The 14,093-nt window shown below is 50.9% G+C and overlaps 5 protein-coding genes across 5 annotated transcripts; 4 read left to right on the top strand and 1 right to left on the bottom strand.

The window, feature by feature from the left end:
- Positions 1-220: 220 nt before the first annotated feature.
- BO94DRAFT_561519 (uncharacterized protein) lies at positions 221-1,375 on the top strand (the record flags this gene model as incomplete). The annotated part of the gene is made up of 3 exons (XM_025614223.1): positions 221-295; positions 347-818; positions 864-1,375. 3 exons carry the CDS (start codon positions 221-223, stop codon positions 1,373-1,375), a joined length of 1,059 nt encoding a protein of 352 aa, XP_025461454.1.
- Positions 1,376-1,907: 532 nt separating this feature from the next.
- On the top strand, positions 1,908-4,009 carry BO94DRAFT_570354 (MFS transporter; the record flags this gene model as incomplete). Its single annotated transcript, XM_025614801.1, has 5 exons — positions 1,908-2,004; positions 2,066-2,311; positions 2,364-3,206; positions 3,261-3,434; positions 3,480-4,009. 5 exons carry the CDS (start codon positions 1,908-1,910, stop codon positions 3,563-3,565), a joined length of 1,446 nt encoding a protein of 481 aa, XP_025461453.1. The 3' UTR covers positions 3,566-4,009.
- A 2,633-nt stretch (positions 4,010-6,642) lies between these two features.
- On the top strand, positions 6,643-8,116 carry BO94DRAFT_480061 (FAD-dependent oxidoreductase; the record flags this gene model as incomplete). Its single annotated transcript, XM_025608775.1, has 2 exons — positions 6,643-7,719; positions 7,766-8,116. 2 exons carry the CDS (start codon positions 6,643-6,645, stop codon positions 8,114-8,116), a joined length of 1,428 nt encoding a protein of 475 aa, XP_025461452.1.
- Positions 8,117-10,004: 1,888 nt separating this feature from the next.
- BO94DRAFT_540795 (uncharacterized protein) lies at positions 10,005-10,932 on the bottom strand. The gene is made up of 2 exons (XM_025612991.1): positions 10,616-10,932; positions 10,005-10,560 (listed from the first exon to the last, which is right to left on the bottom strand). The coding sequence occupies exons 1-2, from the start codon at positions 10,865-10,867 to the stop codon at positions 10,216-10,218; spliced, it is 597 nt and encodes a 198-aa protein (XP_025461451.1). The 5' UTR covers positions 10,868-10,932; the 3' UTR covers positions 10,005-10,215.
- Positions 10,933-12,047: 1,115 nt separating this feature from the next.
- On the top strand, positions 12,048-13,473 carry BO94DRAFT_570351 (MCT family MFS transporter; the record flags this gene model as incomplete). The annotated part of the gene is made up of 3 exons (XM_025614800.1): positions 12,048-12,222; positions 12,316-12,457; positions 12,511-13,473. Exons 1-3 carry the CDS (start codon positions 12,077-12,079, stop codon positions 13,471-13,473), a joined length of 1,251 nt encoding a protein of 416 aa, XP_025461450.1. The 5' UTR covers positions 12,048-12,076.
- Between the last annotated feature and the right edge of the window lie 620 nt (positions 13,474-14,093).

Genomic DNA, 14,093 nt, shown 5'->3' with positions numbered 1-14,093 from the left:
GGTGCAAGGTGAAAGGTGAAGGTGTGAAAGGTATAAAAGGTGTAAGAAAAAGAGGGGAGAGATTTCAAAGCGGGGCATAGTGCAGTCATTCCTACACCATATACCTCTTCAGTCACGATGACGACTAGCCACGAAAGCTGCAGTCTTTCGTCAGGAATTGGAATTCCCTTCCACAACGGATGGTCTTCCCGCATCTCACCAAGGACACAATCTTCACAATATGGACGATATAGGCCCCGCGAAGAATGGTGGTTTTTTACCATCCAAAATGGCGGCTGTCGATAGCCTCCTGCGTGTAAGTACCTCACACTGATCCTCATCCTTTTGCTAAATACTTTGGCACCAGAGCAATCCAGAACTCTATCGAGGGCTCGAAAAAGCTGCGCTGGCTCCGCTCTTGGCCGAGGAGCAGGCTCGACGCCATCTCCAACGTTTGAAAGAGGTTGAGGCGTTGAAGGCTTCCGAGGTGGCTGAGAATAAAGCCCAGATTAGGTCACTCATGCAGAAAGTACAGTCACTGAAGTTTCAGCCGGCCATGCTCAGTGATGAGGATGCCACGCGAGAGATGAAACGTCTGCGGCAGCGGCTGAGCGGCTGGATCAATGCCTGTTTTCGCAACACAGAGCTCCTGGACAGGCTGAGGGAGGACCTCCAAGACAATGGAGCAGCCTTCGTTCCAAACAGACAGCACGAACTACGTGCCTTTATCTCCTCCGCTGTCAGTGGAACCTTCTATGAACATGTCTTTGGTCCCTTTATAATGGGACTCTCCAATGAAGAAGTCTTCAGGACTATTGCGGAGAAAGTACAGGATTGCTGTAAGGCTTCCCCTTGCTGGGTCCAGAAAGCAAGCTGACGTTCAGGCCCTCGACATGTCGCCCATCACTGGCGCACAGCAACAAGCATAGCGGTGGAGGAGCTTGGTGATGAGCCCAAAGTCATTAATTCTGTGGTGGCGCAAGTTGAGACGGACTTTGCACAATATTTCTCGATTGATCCTTCCAGGGGGAGCACCAAATTGCGGACTCTGGTCCGGGCTTGTATACAGTTCAAGCGTCGGTTGGATCGCCAGGAAAGTCACTATCGCTTCTTCCGCAGCGCCTTTGGTACCCCATATAACCCAGACACCATGCAGCACGTCCTGACTTCGGAGGATGTTGGCAATCACGTTCAATGCGCCTTGTGGCCGGGACTGTCCAAAGAGTCGGGGCCGGATGGTCTTGTCGTAGAACCAGAAACGGTCTTGGCCACCAAGACTGAAATATGCGATAAGCCCAACTGGCTATGGAGCCAAAATGACTTTATGCTTGGCTTGCTGGAAATCGATGACTGGGGGAAGACAATGGATGGATTGGTTCCTGGACTTGACCATTGACCATGCACATGTGAGGTCCTTGCTGTGGATTAAGAGATAGTCACTCTCGATTAGCAATCACCAATGCCTTGTGATCAACAGATCAACACGAGAGGAAGTGAGAATATTCCCCGGTTGTACCCCGGCTGGGAGACTGCGGGCTTCACCGCCTGGGGATCCTGGCTGCCTGACTGCCTCGGAAGGCATCTTCCCCACTTCTTTCTTCTCTTCTCTTTGCCCCTCCAACCTATCCATGGTCTGTCTGCATGCTTCATCCAAACATACTATCCCTGCTTTCACCTCATCTCTGGAGATCGACGAGCCAATAATGACTCCTTTCGCCATAATCTCGGGCCATAATCTCAGGCCACAATTGGGCCTCCTCTCTGCTGCTTATTCACCACGGCATCGGCATCGGAGTCGCCCGCCGGGGGCTCCGAGTCTAGGTCGCAACTAAGGGCTGGCGGGCTTCCTTCGATCCTTATCAGCGCGGCATCGCAATGTCTTCTCCTTCTCTTCTGGCCTGCAGTCGTGTGCGGTCAACAACACCATCATGAACTTCGCGTACTCAAAGGGAGGCACCTGGGGCCAGCAATGGCGATCCTCGCCTTTTTTCATCGTCAGTGCCATGGCGATGGCCCTGTTCACTGGTAACCCTGCGTTTCTGCTCTCCTGTTTCAGGTCGCTAACAAGATCTGCCGCTTTATCTAGACACCTTTCTCTATGCCTTCCTCGTCCCCATCCTCCCCTACGTCCTCGAGAGCCGCCTCGGATTAGATGTCTCCCTCACCCAACGCATGAGTTTTGCCTTGCTGTCGGAAACTGCGGTCGCTGCTCTCGTTACAAGTCCGTTTATTGGCCACTATGCAGATCGGCTGTCCTCTAAGCGGGTTTTACTCGTCGGATCGCTGGTCGCTGCATTGATTGGCTCTATAGTCCTGGCCCTGGCGACATCCAGTGCGGTCGCCCCTACCTAATACTTGAGCTCCGCATACTGACCGTTACACAGCATTTACTCTTTTTGCCGGACGTCTCATTCAGGCAGTCGCCAGCTCGTTCATTTGGGTGGTCGGATATGCGACGATCGCGGACAATGTACAACCGGAACATCTGGGCAAGACATATGGGGTTATCTCACTGGTCGTAGCGGCAGGTACCTCCGGAGGCCCTATGGTCGCTGGTATTCTGTTCGAGCTGGGTGGATATTGGACAGCATGGTCTAGTGCTTTCGTTATTCTCATCGTCGACATCATCCTTCGACTGCTCATGTTGGAGAAACCGACCACCAAAGATGTGGAATATAGCAGCAGTGAGAGTGTTGTATCCAACACCGAGAGCGCTCCACTTCTCAGCGACACACACAGCAATGCACGCAGTGATGCACGCAGTGATACGCACAGTGATACGCACAGTGTGATCGAGGGGGAACTCACAGGCCTAAAGTTTTACTTGTACATCCTGCGGTATCGTCGCTTCGTGTGCGGAGTGGTCAGCTACTTCTCCTTTGCCGTCTTGGTCTCCAGCTTTGACACCACTCTACCTCTGCACGTTCGTGATGTGTTCAGCTGGGGTAGTTTTCCTGCCGGCATGATGTTCTTTGCTCTGCAAGGCCCTGGTATCCTGCTTAGTCCCCTGTGTGGGTGGTTGAAGGACCGGGTGGGAACCCGGTGGCCTACCACGGTCGGGTTTTTGCTGCTTGCGCCTGTGATGTGGGTCATTGGTATGCCTGGGGACGAGCGATTCCCCTGGGCCAATGAGGGCGACCGGGGAAAGGTTATTTACGCTGTTGGGGTGACTCTGGTGGGATCCGTGTCCTGTCTGCTGAACGGGGCCGGAACGATTGAGGCTACGGGTATGTGTCGTCCGTGCAAAGGGAAGCAAGTTGAAATGGTCTAACGCGTTGCAGTCACCATTGACGAGGTCGAGGCCAAACATCCCGGTATCTTTGGCCCGAACGGGGGATATTCGCGGGCCCTTTCGGTGGCGAGTATGGGCTGGACGCTGGGCGCATTCATTGGACCCATCGTGTCTGGCTTTGTCGCCGAGCAGGTCGGATACTACGAGATGAGCTGTGTTATCGGTATGTGCCCTGCCAGTAATGATACGGCTATGCTAACGGTACCAGCGGCTGTCTGTGCGCTCTCTGGCATCAACACTTTCTTCAATCTCGACTCGAAAGTACATTTCGACCGTGTGGCGGAATCGGCCTAGCCTCCACACTGGTATGCTGGGCGATTTGATCCGAGCGACCTAGACGGATCCAAAAGTTTCTCCTGCATATACGAAAAGCACCGTGTTTCATTTGTGGGTTCAGCGACGGCATGGGATCTAGATTGCATTACAGTTAGACGCATTGACTTTGAATCGGAGGTGTCAGTCTTTTCTTATCGCAAGGGACACTTGTGCCAGCCACATACGAGCTGGTCATCTGTGCGCGGAGTTATCTCTTTGACTTGATATTGTAGACGTCAAGCCAGCTCACCGAGATAGATTACCCCGTATCTCGAGTCTCAAAGATAGGTCTAGACTATCGCGGAGTCCAAACTTAGAGTTTGCTCTTTGTCCTGCCCGGGGTCATTGCGTAGGGGAGACACATCACTTTTAATCTATTTGACATGATAAGCCAACAACAATCAACCTACTCTACTCAATGATAAGGATATTTGTATATTTTGTGGCATGCAGACTCCTTTGTGTGTAGATAGAGCAATGCCGATAGTGCACGGAAGCAGATTGATCCCGAAATATATATCCCTGCTCTTTTGATATTATCCCATCTACATCTCGCCCCCAACCATCCATGACTTATAACAAGATTATTAAGCGGATCCAAGTCCGGCATCGGCCGGTAATTCCTGTCGATCTACATCTTGAAAGTGTACTCCGTAGCTGTCGAAGATTCCGCCGTTCCGCCGTTCCGCAGGAAAGAACTAGGCCTGCCGATCTGGCGATAGAGTTTGATGACAGTGCTGTGTGGATATGTCGTGTTGCTGAACGACGACGTGTGACGGACTACTGACCAGGGTGGTCTTGGGGTGATACCGATCGTGACACAGCCTGTCGGGGATGTTTCCGTTGTTGCGGATGAAACTTCCGGGTGATGATTTATTTACATAGTTGGGATCAGGAGAGGATCATAACATTTTTTCCAGAATTTAGACAGATTGGAATATTATGACTGCCTAATCGTAAATGTTGATGAATGCGATGTGGAGGAAGAGGGTCTCGCGTGGCCGTTTCGGCAATTCCTCCGGACCAGCTGAACTTCTTCTCCTGCCATCGACCGTCATTCGAGGAATGGCTTCTCCGCATAAGGCTGGCCCCGTTGAGACTCTCTGTCGCATTTCCCAAGACGGTCAGTTCCGAGTTATTGATAGCTGGCTGGAATTAGAAACACTGGCCGTTCCCCGTTGTGTCACCAAGTGGTGATGCGGCGTTGGATCTCCCCTCTCCCTATCCCCAGGTCGGTGGATCGTCAGGAACATGACTGTCCTCGGAGGGGAATGCATGGATGCATGGATGCAGCAGGGCACTGGAAAATTCAGATCTGACAGGTCCAATGCGACCGTTTTTGAGTTCACGCTCTACCCATGACAGGTGCGTTTCACTCCATGGTGACTGGTTCTCATTCTGTTTGACACTCTACCAGGTGTCTTCTTATTGATGCGGAGTACGGAGTACGGAGGATCCCTCGCATATCCAGAGCGAGTAGTCCCCCCGACACCATTATTGAGGCTACGTCACGCTGCTCACGGACAGCGCCGAGTGGGGATCCCCTGGAGCCACGGGGATTTGGTTGGACAGAGAAGTACCGTGGATGGACCCGGAGGCCGGAGCAAAGACTCCTTAGTTCTCCGTCTTATGCTCCTGGCTCATCGACGATTCCTGGCAGCAGAAGAGGGGCCTTGGGGGATGGGGGCACGAATGGAGTCCCGTTGTCCTGATCATTTCGGAGGGCCGGAATCGCGACCGATGACACTTGGACCATCACCGGTTCCTGAATTAGTGTCTGGCGGTGATAGACTATGGATATGGAGTATGGACTATGGAGGCAGGAGGTCCAGGGGATCTCAAACTGGATTGCAGGTCCTCCTTTAGTGGATATGGGTGGTTATAGTGACTATTGTGACTATACACCATGGTCGGGAGACAGTCGGGTCAGCACAGATATTACCCCGAGGGGATGATTGGACGGAAAAGGAGCAAGGACAGGGATTAATCCTGGTTTATGCTTGATTGACGATCGGAGCATGTGATTGAAGCGTCGGAGTGATGCTGAACAACAATGCAGCCAGCAGTTGACCCCCTGTCGGGGGCTCTAGTGTAAGTGTGGTGTGGCTTGGCCACGCACAAACACATCTCTGAATAATTCGGAGCATCCACCTCTGCTTCTGCAACTGTCACATCCCTCCCTTCATGCATCATCCATCGGCATCGCTCGAACCCTTCCGTCGGACGAGATCCAATTCCATCTGAATCATCTAGCCACCTCACGGACCACCCCTCAGGTCCGGTCTCACCCTCGGCATCTGCTTCCTTTCCTCTCATCCAGTCAGTCCCTCTGGCCGATTCCGGTCTATCTATCACTAACGAGCCTCCAGGAGTGCCGAGCCGGACCGTAACGGCTGTGATGGAATGATCCATCCACCGCGGGCAGTGACAGCTTCATCCCACTGGCCTATGGCATCCTGAATCGGCCGTGGTCTCGGAGGTTGAGTGGAGCTGCGGCCTCTGGTTTGGCGCCGTTCATGCTCGCCTGTCGCCAAAGCCGTATTAGTCTCCTCAGTGGAGGCCTGCAGACAAATCTTTTTTCCTGCTTTTTTTATTTCAATTTTTTTATTTGAATTTTTTTTTCTGGTGACTGAAAAAAGTTTTCTCTTTTGGCATTGGCTTCCTGCCAACTTTTTGGCTTCTCCAGACAGCCATGGCAGACCTAACCTCCGAACAGTCTCCATTTCCGGCCGAACAGGTCGCCTGCAGTGCTTCTGGACTCGCCAAAAGACGGAGCCTGTCCGCTGCATCAGCCTGATTGGTGTATATATACAAACCCCAATGCCCCTAATCTTCCCCCCTGATATCTCTAGCAGTCTATTTCGCCTCCGCAGGATTTTCTTGACTAAAACCTTCGTTTTTACTTAAGCGATTCACCCCTCTGGTTTGGGTAGCTACGCACACGACACGCACTCCCTATATGGCCGCTTCCCTTATAACCGACCTCCCTTCATCGCTCATGAAAAAAACCCTCCCGCGCTGTCGAATCGGTTGAACCCAATCTCCAAGCTGCAATCATGATGGACGTTGGATATGAGGCTACCCCACCCCCCTCCGCCGGGAAGGACTGGGTCAACTTCTGGAACTTCGTGGACCGGGCTCCCCCTCTCGAAGCCGAATCCGTCCCCCGTGATATCCTGGTGGTGGGCGCCGGCATTGCGGGCATTGCCGTGGCCCTGGCCCTCTCCAAGGAACTGACTCCTTTTGTCCCCGACCTTCGCATCAACGTCTATGAACGACACGATATCCTCTCCACCTCCGGCGGTGCCATCAACCTGACTCCCGTGGCCCAACGGCATCTCGATCGCCTTGGGGTTCTCGCGGAGCTGGACAAACTGGGACCCGAGGCTGGTACCGATGTGGATGCTATTGAGCTGTACTCCAGCCGCTCCGGGCGGTCCCTGGGTGCCATTAATTTCACCGACCAGAATGGGAACGGATTCGGTGGGTACAAGGGTCGCCGTGTGATGCGGATTATTCTGTCCCTGGCCATGTTGAAGGTGGTGGAACGCACCAAGAACGTCAACATCGTGTTTGGCAAGAAGCTGGTGCGCGGCAAGGAAACCAAGGACAAGGCGACGCTGCTTTTCCACGATGGCACCACGGCGACTGGAGATTTGGTGCTCGGCTGTGACGGGGTCCACTCCAACGTGCGCACCCAATGGGTCGCTCCCGAGAGCCCGTCGGAATACACGGGCATCTCATTTGTCCAGACCATGATTGATAGCAAACAAGTCAAGGCCCCCGTCCATTTCCGCTCCACCTCCATGAACATCTCCCGCCATGGTTCCTTGCTGGCCAGTTACTGCGATCGGGACCACACCCAGATCTTCATGGCCGCCATCGTACAGTTCCGCGAAGAGCTGCTTCATCACTACAAGATTGAACCGGGCCAAGACTGGCGCCGCACTGCAGCCATTAAGGATGCGCTCAGCCGAGAGATGCAGGATCGCTTTGGCCGATCGGGACTGGCGTCGATCCGAGACATGGTGTCCAAGGCGGACGACTGGATGCTTTATCCTGTGTGGCAAGTCCGACCAGGTGGACGCTGGTACCGCAACCGAGTGTTGCTCCTGGGTGATGCGGCACATGCAGTAAGCTCTTCCTATCTTCTTTATTGAACTATTCTAACAGATATAGATGCCTCCTCGGGATGAATCAGCCGCCTACGCATTAGATGACGCCATTCTCTTCTCTCGCATTCTTTCGAAGCACCGCTACGACCCTCTCCCGGTCAGTTTCAAAGCCTACGAAGATCTCCGACGAGGAACCGTCAACGCAGCGTTCCAAGTATCGCGACGAATGTGGGAGAAGAACCGCGATCTCGGGTTCTTAGAGGGTCGTCTAAAGGAATGGACGATGCCGATGCAAGTGCGCAACGCCAAGGAATCGCGCGAAGCCGCATGGGAGTTCGACGCGACCAAGGTGCCACTACCCGGTCCGGGCGACTCAACCTCGTCGCTGTATTCATCTGAAAAGGAGTTTCTATAGAAGGTTTGCATGGATGGTGTTCCGGATGGGCTTGGGCTGGGTAATTGGGTCACGAGCTATGATTACATCTATATTTCCCGGACAAGGAGTGTCGGGTTGTTTGCATTGGTAATTAGTATCATTTATTATTCTATATGGGACGTGTCCAATTCAGGGACATGATTATTTCGGTTGTATGGCTGCATCCAGTTTGATCCGAGGTTTATGCCCGGATAGGAAGTAGTCTAGATTAATTAATCTATGATAAAATAGTTAATATTTCTAGCTTAATCATCCTCTGTCCTATCCGTGTCTCACCCACCACCACCACCACAACCAACACTGTGACTCAATCTGACTGCTACGACTAGGACTTCGTTTAATTTTACCACAATGGAAATAAACACGAACATACTCGAATGTTCTTCCCCACTAGGCCTAGATACCTACCCTACCAGGCTACCAGAGTTATTCCATCGCAAAGTTGGAACTATTGATTTTGGAATCCATTCCCCGGTTCCATTTCCCCCACCTTATCCATAACTATAACACAACCCGTTATTGGAGAGGGAAAAAAAAAAAAATAAGCGGCTCGCACTTTACCCATCCCATCCCCATCCAATATCCAACTTCCATGGAACGGATGCTTTAATTCCATGGATTGATTAATGCATAGTAAATGATTTATATTATATTCAATTAATTAATTAAATTGTAAGTAAGGAAGTTCGGTTCGGTTCGGATCATTAACGTGTCAACGTCATGCGATAATGACGTAGTGTAGTGTAGTGTAGTGTAGCTGCTGATAGAAAAAAAGTATTGGGTTAGGTTAGGTTAGGGTTATGGTCTGATCCCTGCATCTTATTCCTACCGAGTAGAATATTATCTACCTACTGTGTAGGGCCTAGGCTAGATGATTATTATTGTTATTGTACTCTAGAGCCTGAAATGGATGGAATTACCTACCTACCTACCTAGGGACCGATTACCACATTCAGTAAGGTATTGCTTAATAGGTTGTAATTGGTGGGTAATTAGTTTAAACTAAAGGCGTTTGGGTTAATTTTCACGTAGGGAAGATTTTTTGGGTTTCTGGTCGGGAACAGCGCGGAATATATTTTCCAGATCCGGGATTTGGTTTTCTTTTTTGTTACTGCTTATTTTTGTTGCTTAGTTGGGATACTTAGGACTTAGGGACTGGGTAGGTAAGCTTACTGGATTCTAGTGTTTGGGTTCTAGAGGTTGGGGAATGATGTGGTTGGATCGGACGATTCGGGCCCATGAAGTAAGCCGGGATCTGAGATGAGCTGACTGAGCTGAGCTGACGGGAATCTGAGCATTGGGTAGGGAGGAGGGTAGTTGGATCTTGTTTTATGGTTTTGTGTTATATCATATTGTATTATGATATTATGTGGTGTGGTGTGGGAGGATTTGGGTGTGTTCACGTGGATGGAACTAGAATTTTGTCGTGAGGATTAATGTTATTAGTGTTGAGTGTTGAATGTCATGGGTTTTTGTTTTGGAGACTGCAGACGGGGATATCGCTGGGAAGTGAAATCTTGCGGTATTGGAATTAAAGATTGTATTGAATTCTTGACTTAGAGCGTGGGGTATTCATTTCATAGATAATTAGTTATTAACAATTACATGTGAAGTAGACAGATATGTAGTATGTACTGTTACCCCGGAGAAATATATTGCTGGTTCGGATTGGGGTGATGTGATGTGATGTGGGGAATGGGGAAGGATGGGATGGATGGCATGTTGTATGGGGTGATTGACCCTCTCCGCGGAAACGTCGAGTTGGTCGGCTGTTCGGTATACCAACTGTAGTCGGATTCTAACACTGATATTCAGAATCCAAAATTTAATTGGATTTGACTTTTTCTAGAAGCAGTGTAGTGTGGGGTGTTCTTTGACTTCAAACTGTATATAAATAACGTAGCTCTGATTTAGGGTTATGGCCGCAACCCCATCCTATATCCTAACTTCCATCGACAATATAAGCGACCGATACCGACTAATCTATAAACCTAACACTCACCCCCCAAATACCAACCAACAGATCATATCATCCCCCAACCTAAACCCCAACCCAAAAGTACTATGTAGGGTGTAAATCAGACATACTCCCAAGCCGCCACACTCCCCTGCACCCCACCCCACGGCACCGCCAAAGCCTCAAAATCCAAACAATCCGATACATTCCCCGTTGGAACCGACGCATTTCCCAAAGCCGCAAACACCTGGTACGGACCAGCATCTGCTACCTCCGTGGTTGTGATCGGACACGCCATGAACCCCGTCGCGCCGAGGCCAGTATACGTCCAGGTTCCGTACTCTGTGCCGGGCGTGTAGCAGAACGTGGCTGTTGAGGCGCCGCTAGGCATGTAGGTTGTGTGGGCTTCGACGAATTTGACGGCGCCGGTGGGGTCGATGTAGATTTCTTGGACGTAGGCGGAGTCCTGTTCTTATTAGTGGGTGCAGTTGGGGATGAGGGGGATAAGGGGGGGAGGGTACGAGGTAGTTGTTTCCGCTGATTACGGTTTCGTTGCCTGGTGGACAAGCATCATAAGCTGCAATTTGGGGCAGGCAGTAAGATGAGGTCGTCCCGTCGAGGTAGAAATTGTTGGAGGCGGCGGTTAAAGGGAGGTTTTGGATGGGGGTGCCGGAGCGGGTGGAGATCACGGTGAAGGGGCTGGTGCTGCAGTTGGTGGTGAGGGCGGGGGTGAGGAGGGTGGTGAGGGTTAGGAGGGTGATGAAGAGGGCCATTTTGTTGATGTTGTTCTGTGTATGGGACAGGGAAGATGTAGTTGTTGATGAGATGGAGATAGAACATGAGGCATATGGACATATTTATATTCTCGAAGGATGTGGATAGTAAATGTATATAGGATATAGTAGGAATACGATGATATGCGTCATTTGATCACTGTATCTATTTTGACTGAGACCTGCATGCATCACGGTGATTTTGATAGGGTGGTTATCTGCGCGGCTCAAGCTTTACGCGTCTTTGAGCTTGTCTCACCTGTGATACGTCGGGGCGTGGAAAGTGTCGAATCACCGAGTCCGGAAATACGGGTGGCTGCTTACAGGCGATGATGGACTGTCAGCCGGATGTCTAGTGGGAGGCTTGTGCTGAAGTTAAGACGCATTGTCCTACTGGTATTTATCTAGGTGCCAAGGAAGCTTAGGATGGATGCTATTTTTGGCGCAGATAACGGTGATGAATATTCATCGGGTCCCACCACTTTATCATATTTCTGACTTTTCTATTTCTTTGATTTCTTCCTGTTTGTATGTGTCGATAGTGGATTACGTATTCGTAACTCAGAGTTCCAGTGGATGAAGCACCATATCTACTGCTATGTTACCTCGAGGCTCCGCTTATGCTGCTCTCAACCTATGACCGTTTGCAGCTATCAAGCCGCCTGCACGCATTTTTAAGCCACGTTTTGTCGGGTATTTCCAGTGGGAATCACCTGGCTGGGGCATGTCTTTCAATTACAGTTCTATCTCAGCAATGTTCTGAACAGCAATCAACCACGTACAGTCTACATATAATGATATAATAACACTTAAAATGCTGACGAGATGTTCGAATAATACAGCTCCTACAAGTCTGTTAGAGTTTGTAATGTTGCAGGGGGTGAAGAGTCAATGTACGGGAACATATTCCGGGCAAGACATCATTCACATCGATAGTTGATATCCCCCTAAACCCTATTTCTTTAAACCCACACATTGCTATAGATCAATGCCTTCTCAGGTTGAGTCTCATACGTGACGCAGACTCGTCCTTATCAGATCGAATTAAGCTCGGACGGGAATTCGGCCCCGACCGCGGGAATTGGGAAATTCGCCCGATCGGGAATACCCGAGCCCTCGCAGCCAGCATCAAATACATCTATAACTCACATCCAGTATGTGACCTTCGCTACAATACTCTCAGAATAATCTTAACATAAAGCATACATCATGTCTACCGACACCGAAAAAAATGCCGCCATTGCAGATTCCCCCAAGCCCCCAAACTTCCCCGAGGGTGGCTTCAAAGCATGGATGGCCGTTCTCGCCTGCTGGTGTGTAATGTTCAACACCTTTGGATACATCAATGCATTCGGGTATGTCACTCCTTATCCACTGTCTAACACACCTCCACCAGTAGCCCAAGGATATATCATATGGTCGTGGTAGTAGCATCACTAACAAATCAGCATCTACGAGGCCTACTACAAAAACACCTTTCTCCAAAACCAAAGCGAATCCAACATCGCCTGGATCGGCTCCCTCCAAGCCTTCTTCATGTTCTCCGCCGGCCTCATCTCCGGCCCCTTGATGGACCGCTACGGACCCAGAGTACGCCCTCCCCTCCCCCCTCCCCCAACCAAACCCATCTAACCAACCACCAGGCCATCCTAATCCCCTGCTCCCTCCTCTTCACCCTCTCCGTCATGCTCAACAGCCTCTGCAAACAATACTACCAATTCCTCCTCGCCCAAGGCATCCTCGGCGGTCTCACCAACGGCCTCATCTACACCCCCACCCTCACCGCCGTAAACCAATACTTCTTCACCCGCCGTCCCCTAGCAATGGGCATCGCCTCCTCCGGCTCCTCACTCGCAGGAATCATCTTCCCCATCGCCCTAAACCGCATGCTTAACTCCTCCCCCCTCGGCTTCGGCTGGTCCGTCCGCATCCTCGGCTTCCTCATGCTCTTCCTCAACATCATCGCCTGCATAGCCATCTCCTCCCCCGCTCCCAAACGCAAATCCGGATCCCCCTTCCTGCTAGAAGCATGGTCCCACCCAGCCTACTCCTTCCAAGTCGCCGGTCTCTTCCTCATCATCTGGGCCATCTTCGTCCCCTTCTTCTACATCCCCAGCTACGCCCAATCCATCGGCATTGACATCAACCTCTCAAACTACCTCATCTCGATCCAAAACGCCGGATCCCTAGTCGGCAGACTACTGGGCGGTATTCTCGCCAACCGAATCGGTCGCTTCAACACCCTCACCGCATCCTCCGCTATCTGTGGCATCTTGATCCTCTCCTGGCTAGCCATCAACTCCCTATCAAGCATGATCGTATTCTCTATCCTGTTTGGATTCTTCTCCGGTACTGTGGTAGGGATGTTTCCTGCGACGATTGCTATGACAGCCCCACGGCCGAATGTTATCGGTTCGTATATGGGAATGGCGTTGGGAGTGTTGAGTTTGGCGAGTTTGACGGGGACGCCTATCACCGGGGCGATGATTAGTTCGTATGGGGATTATCACGCCGCGTTGGTATTTGCGGGGGTTTGTGCGTTGGTTGGGTCTGGGGTGGTGTTTGTGGGTAGGGTTTGGGGGGTGGGGTGGGTGGGTGTTGCTTAGATTTTTTTCCCTTTATTTCTTGATGTGTCTTGTATTAGGGGTGGGGATGGGATGTAGGTATGGGGTTGTATTGATTTTTCTCCTCTTTTTATGTGTCATGTATTGCTATATAGTTTTTGTATAATTGGAATCTTGATTTAGTTATGTTGAGTTCGATTAAGAATGTATATTGAGACTCACAACACGGACTATTATCTATCTACAAAGAGTCATCCCCACCCCGCAACACCTGAAAATAATGTTCAAATGCTGCTGTACTCCACTCACATGCTGTTCCATTCCCAGGGAGTTCATCACCAGGAGTATCCTCACACTCCTCACACCCATCAGTTGTGACTGAGTCACTCTGCGCCATCAACCCAACCCTCTCCCCAGCCCTAACCCTCAACGCCCTCCCCTCAACTCCTCAATATGCTCCCACCTCTCATTCCCCTTCCCCATCCCATTACCATCTACATTAATCCCCAACTCCCCCTCCAAAACCCAACCACCCTCTCCACAACCCCCAAACCTCCCCATCCCACCCCCCCACACAAACCCCACCAACACCAAAGCCAGCGCATCCCACTCAATATACCTCTGAAACAACCAACCCCATTTCCGTCCTGGTTCATACCCCC

The sequence above is a fragment of the Aspergillus sclerotioniger genome, assembly GCF_003184525.1.
Source record: "Aspergillus sclerotioniger CBS 115572 chromosome Unknown BO94scaffold_57, whole genome shotgun sequence".
In the NCBI taxonomy this organism is placed as follows: domain Eukaryota; kingdom Fungi; phylum Ascomycota; class Eurotiomycetes; order Eurotiales; family Aspergillaceae; genus Aspergillus; species Aspergillus sclerotioniger.
This window is presented reverse-complemented; position numbering and strand designations above follow the sequence as displayed.

What these genes read in the sequence shown, in the direction of transcription:
- BO94DRAFT_540795 (XM_025612991.1), bottom strand. Translation starts at nt 10,867, where the DNA reads ATGGCCCTCTTCATCACCCTCCTAACCCTCACCACCCTCCTCACCCCC. An exon ending in TCAGCGGAAACAACTACCTC is followed by an intron (nt 10,561 to 10,615) that starts GTACCCTCCCCC and finishes TAATAAGAACAG; the next exon opens with GACTCCGCCTACGTCCAAGA.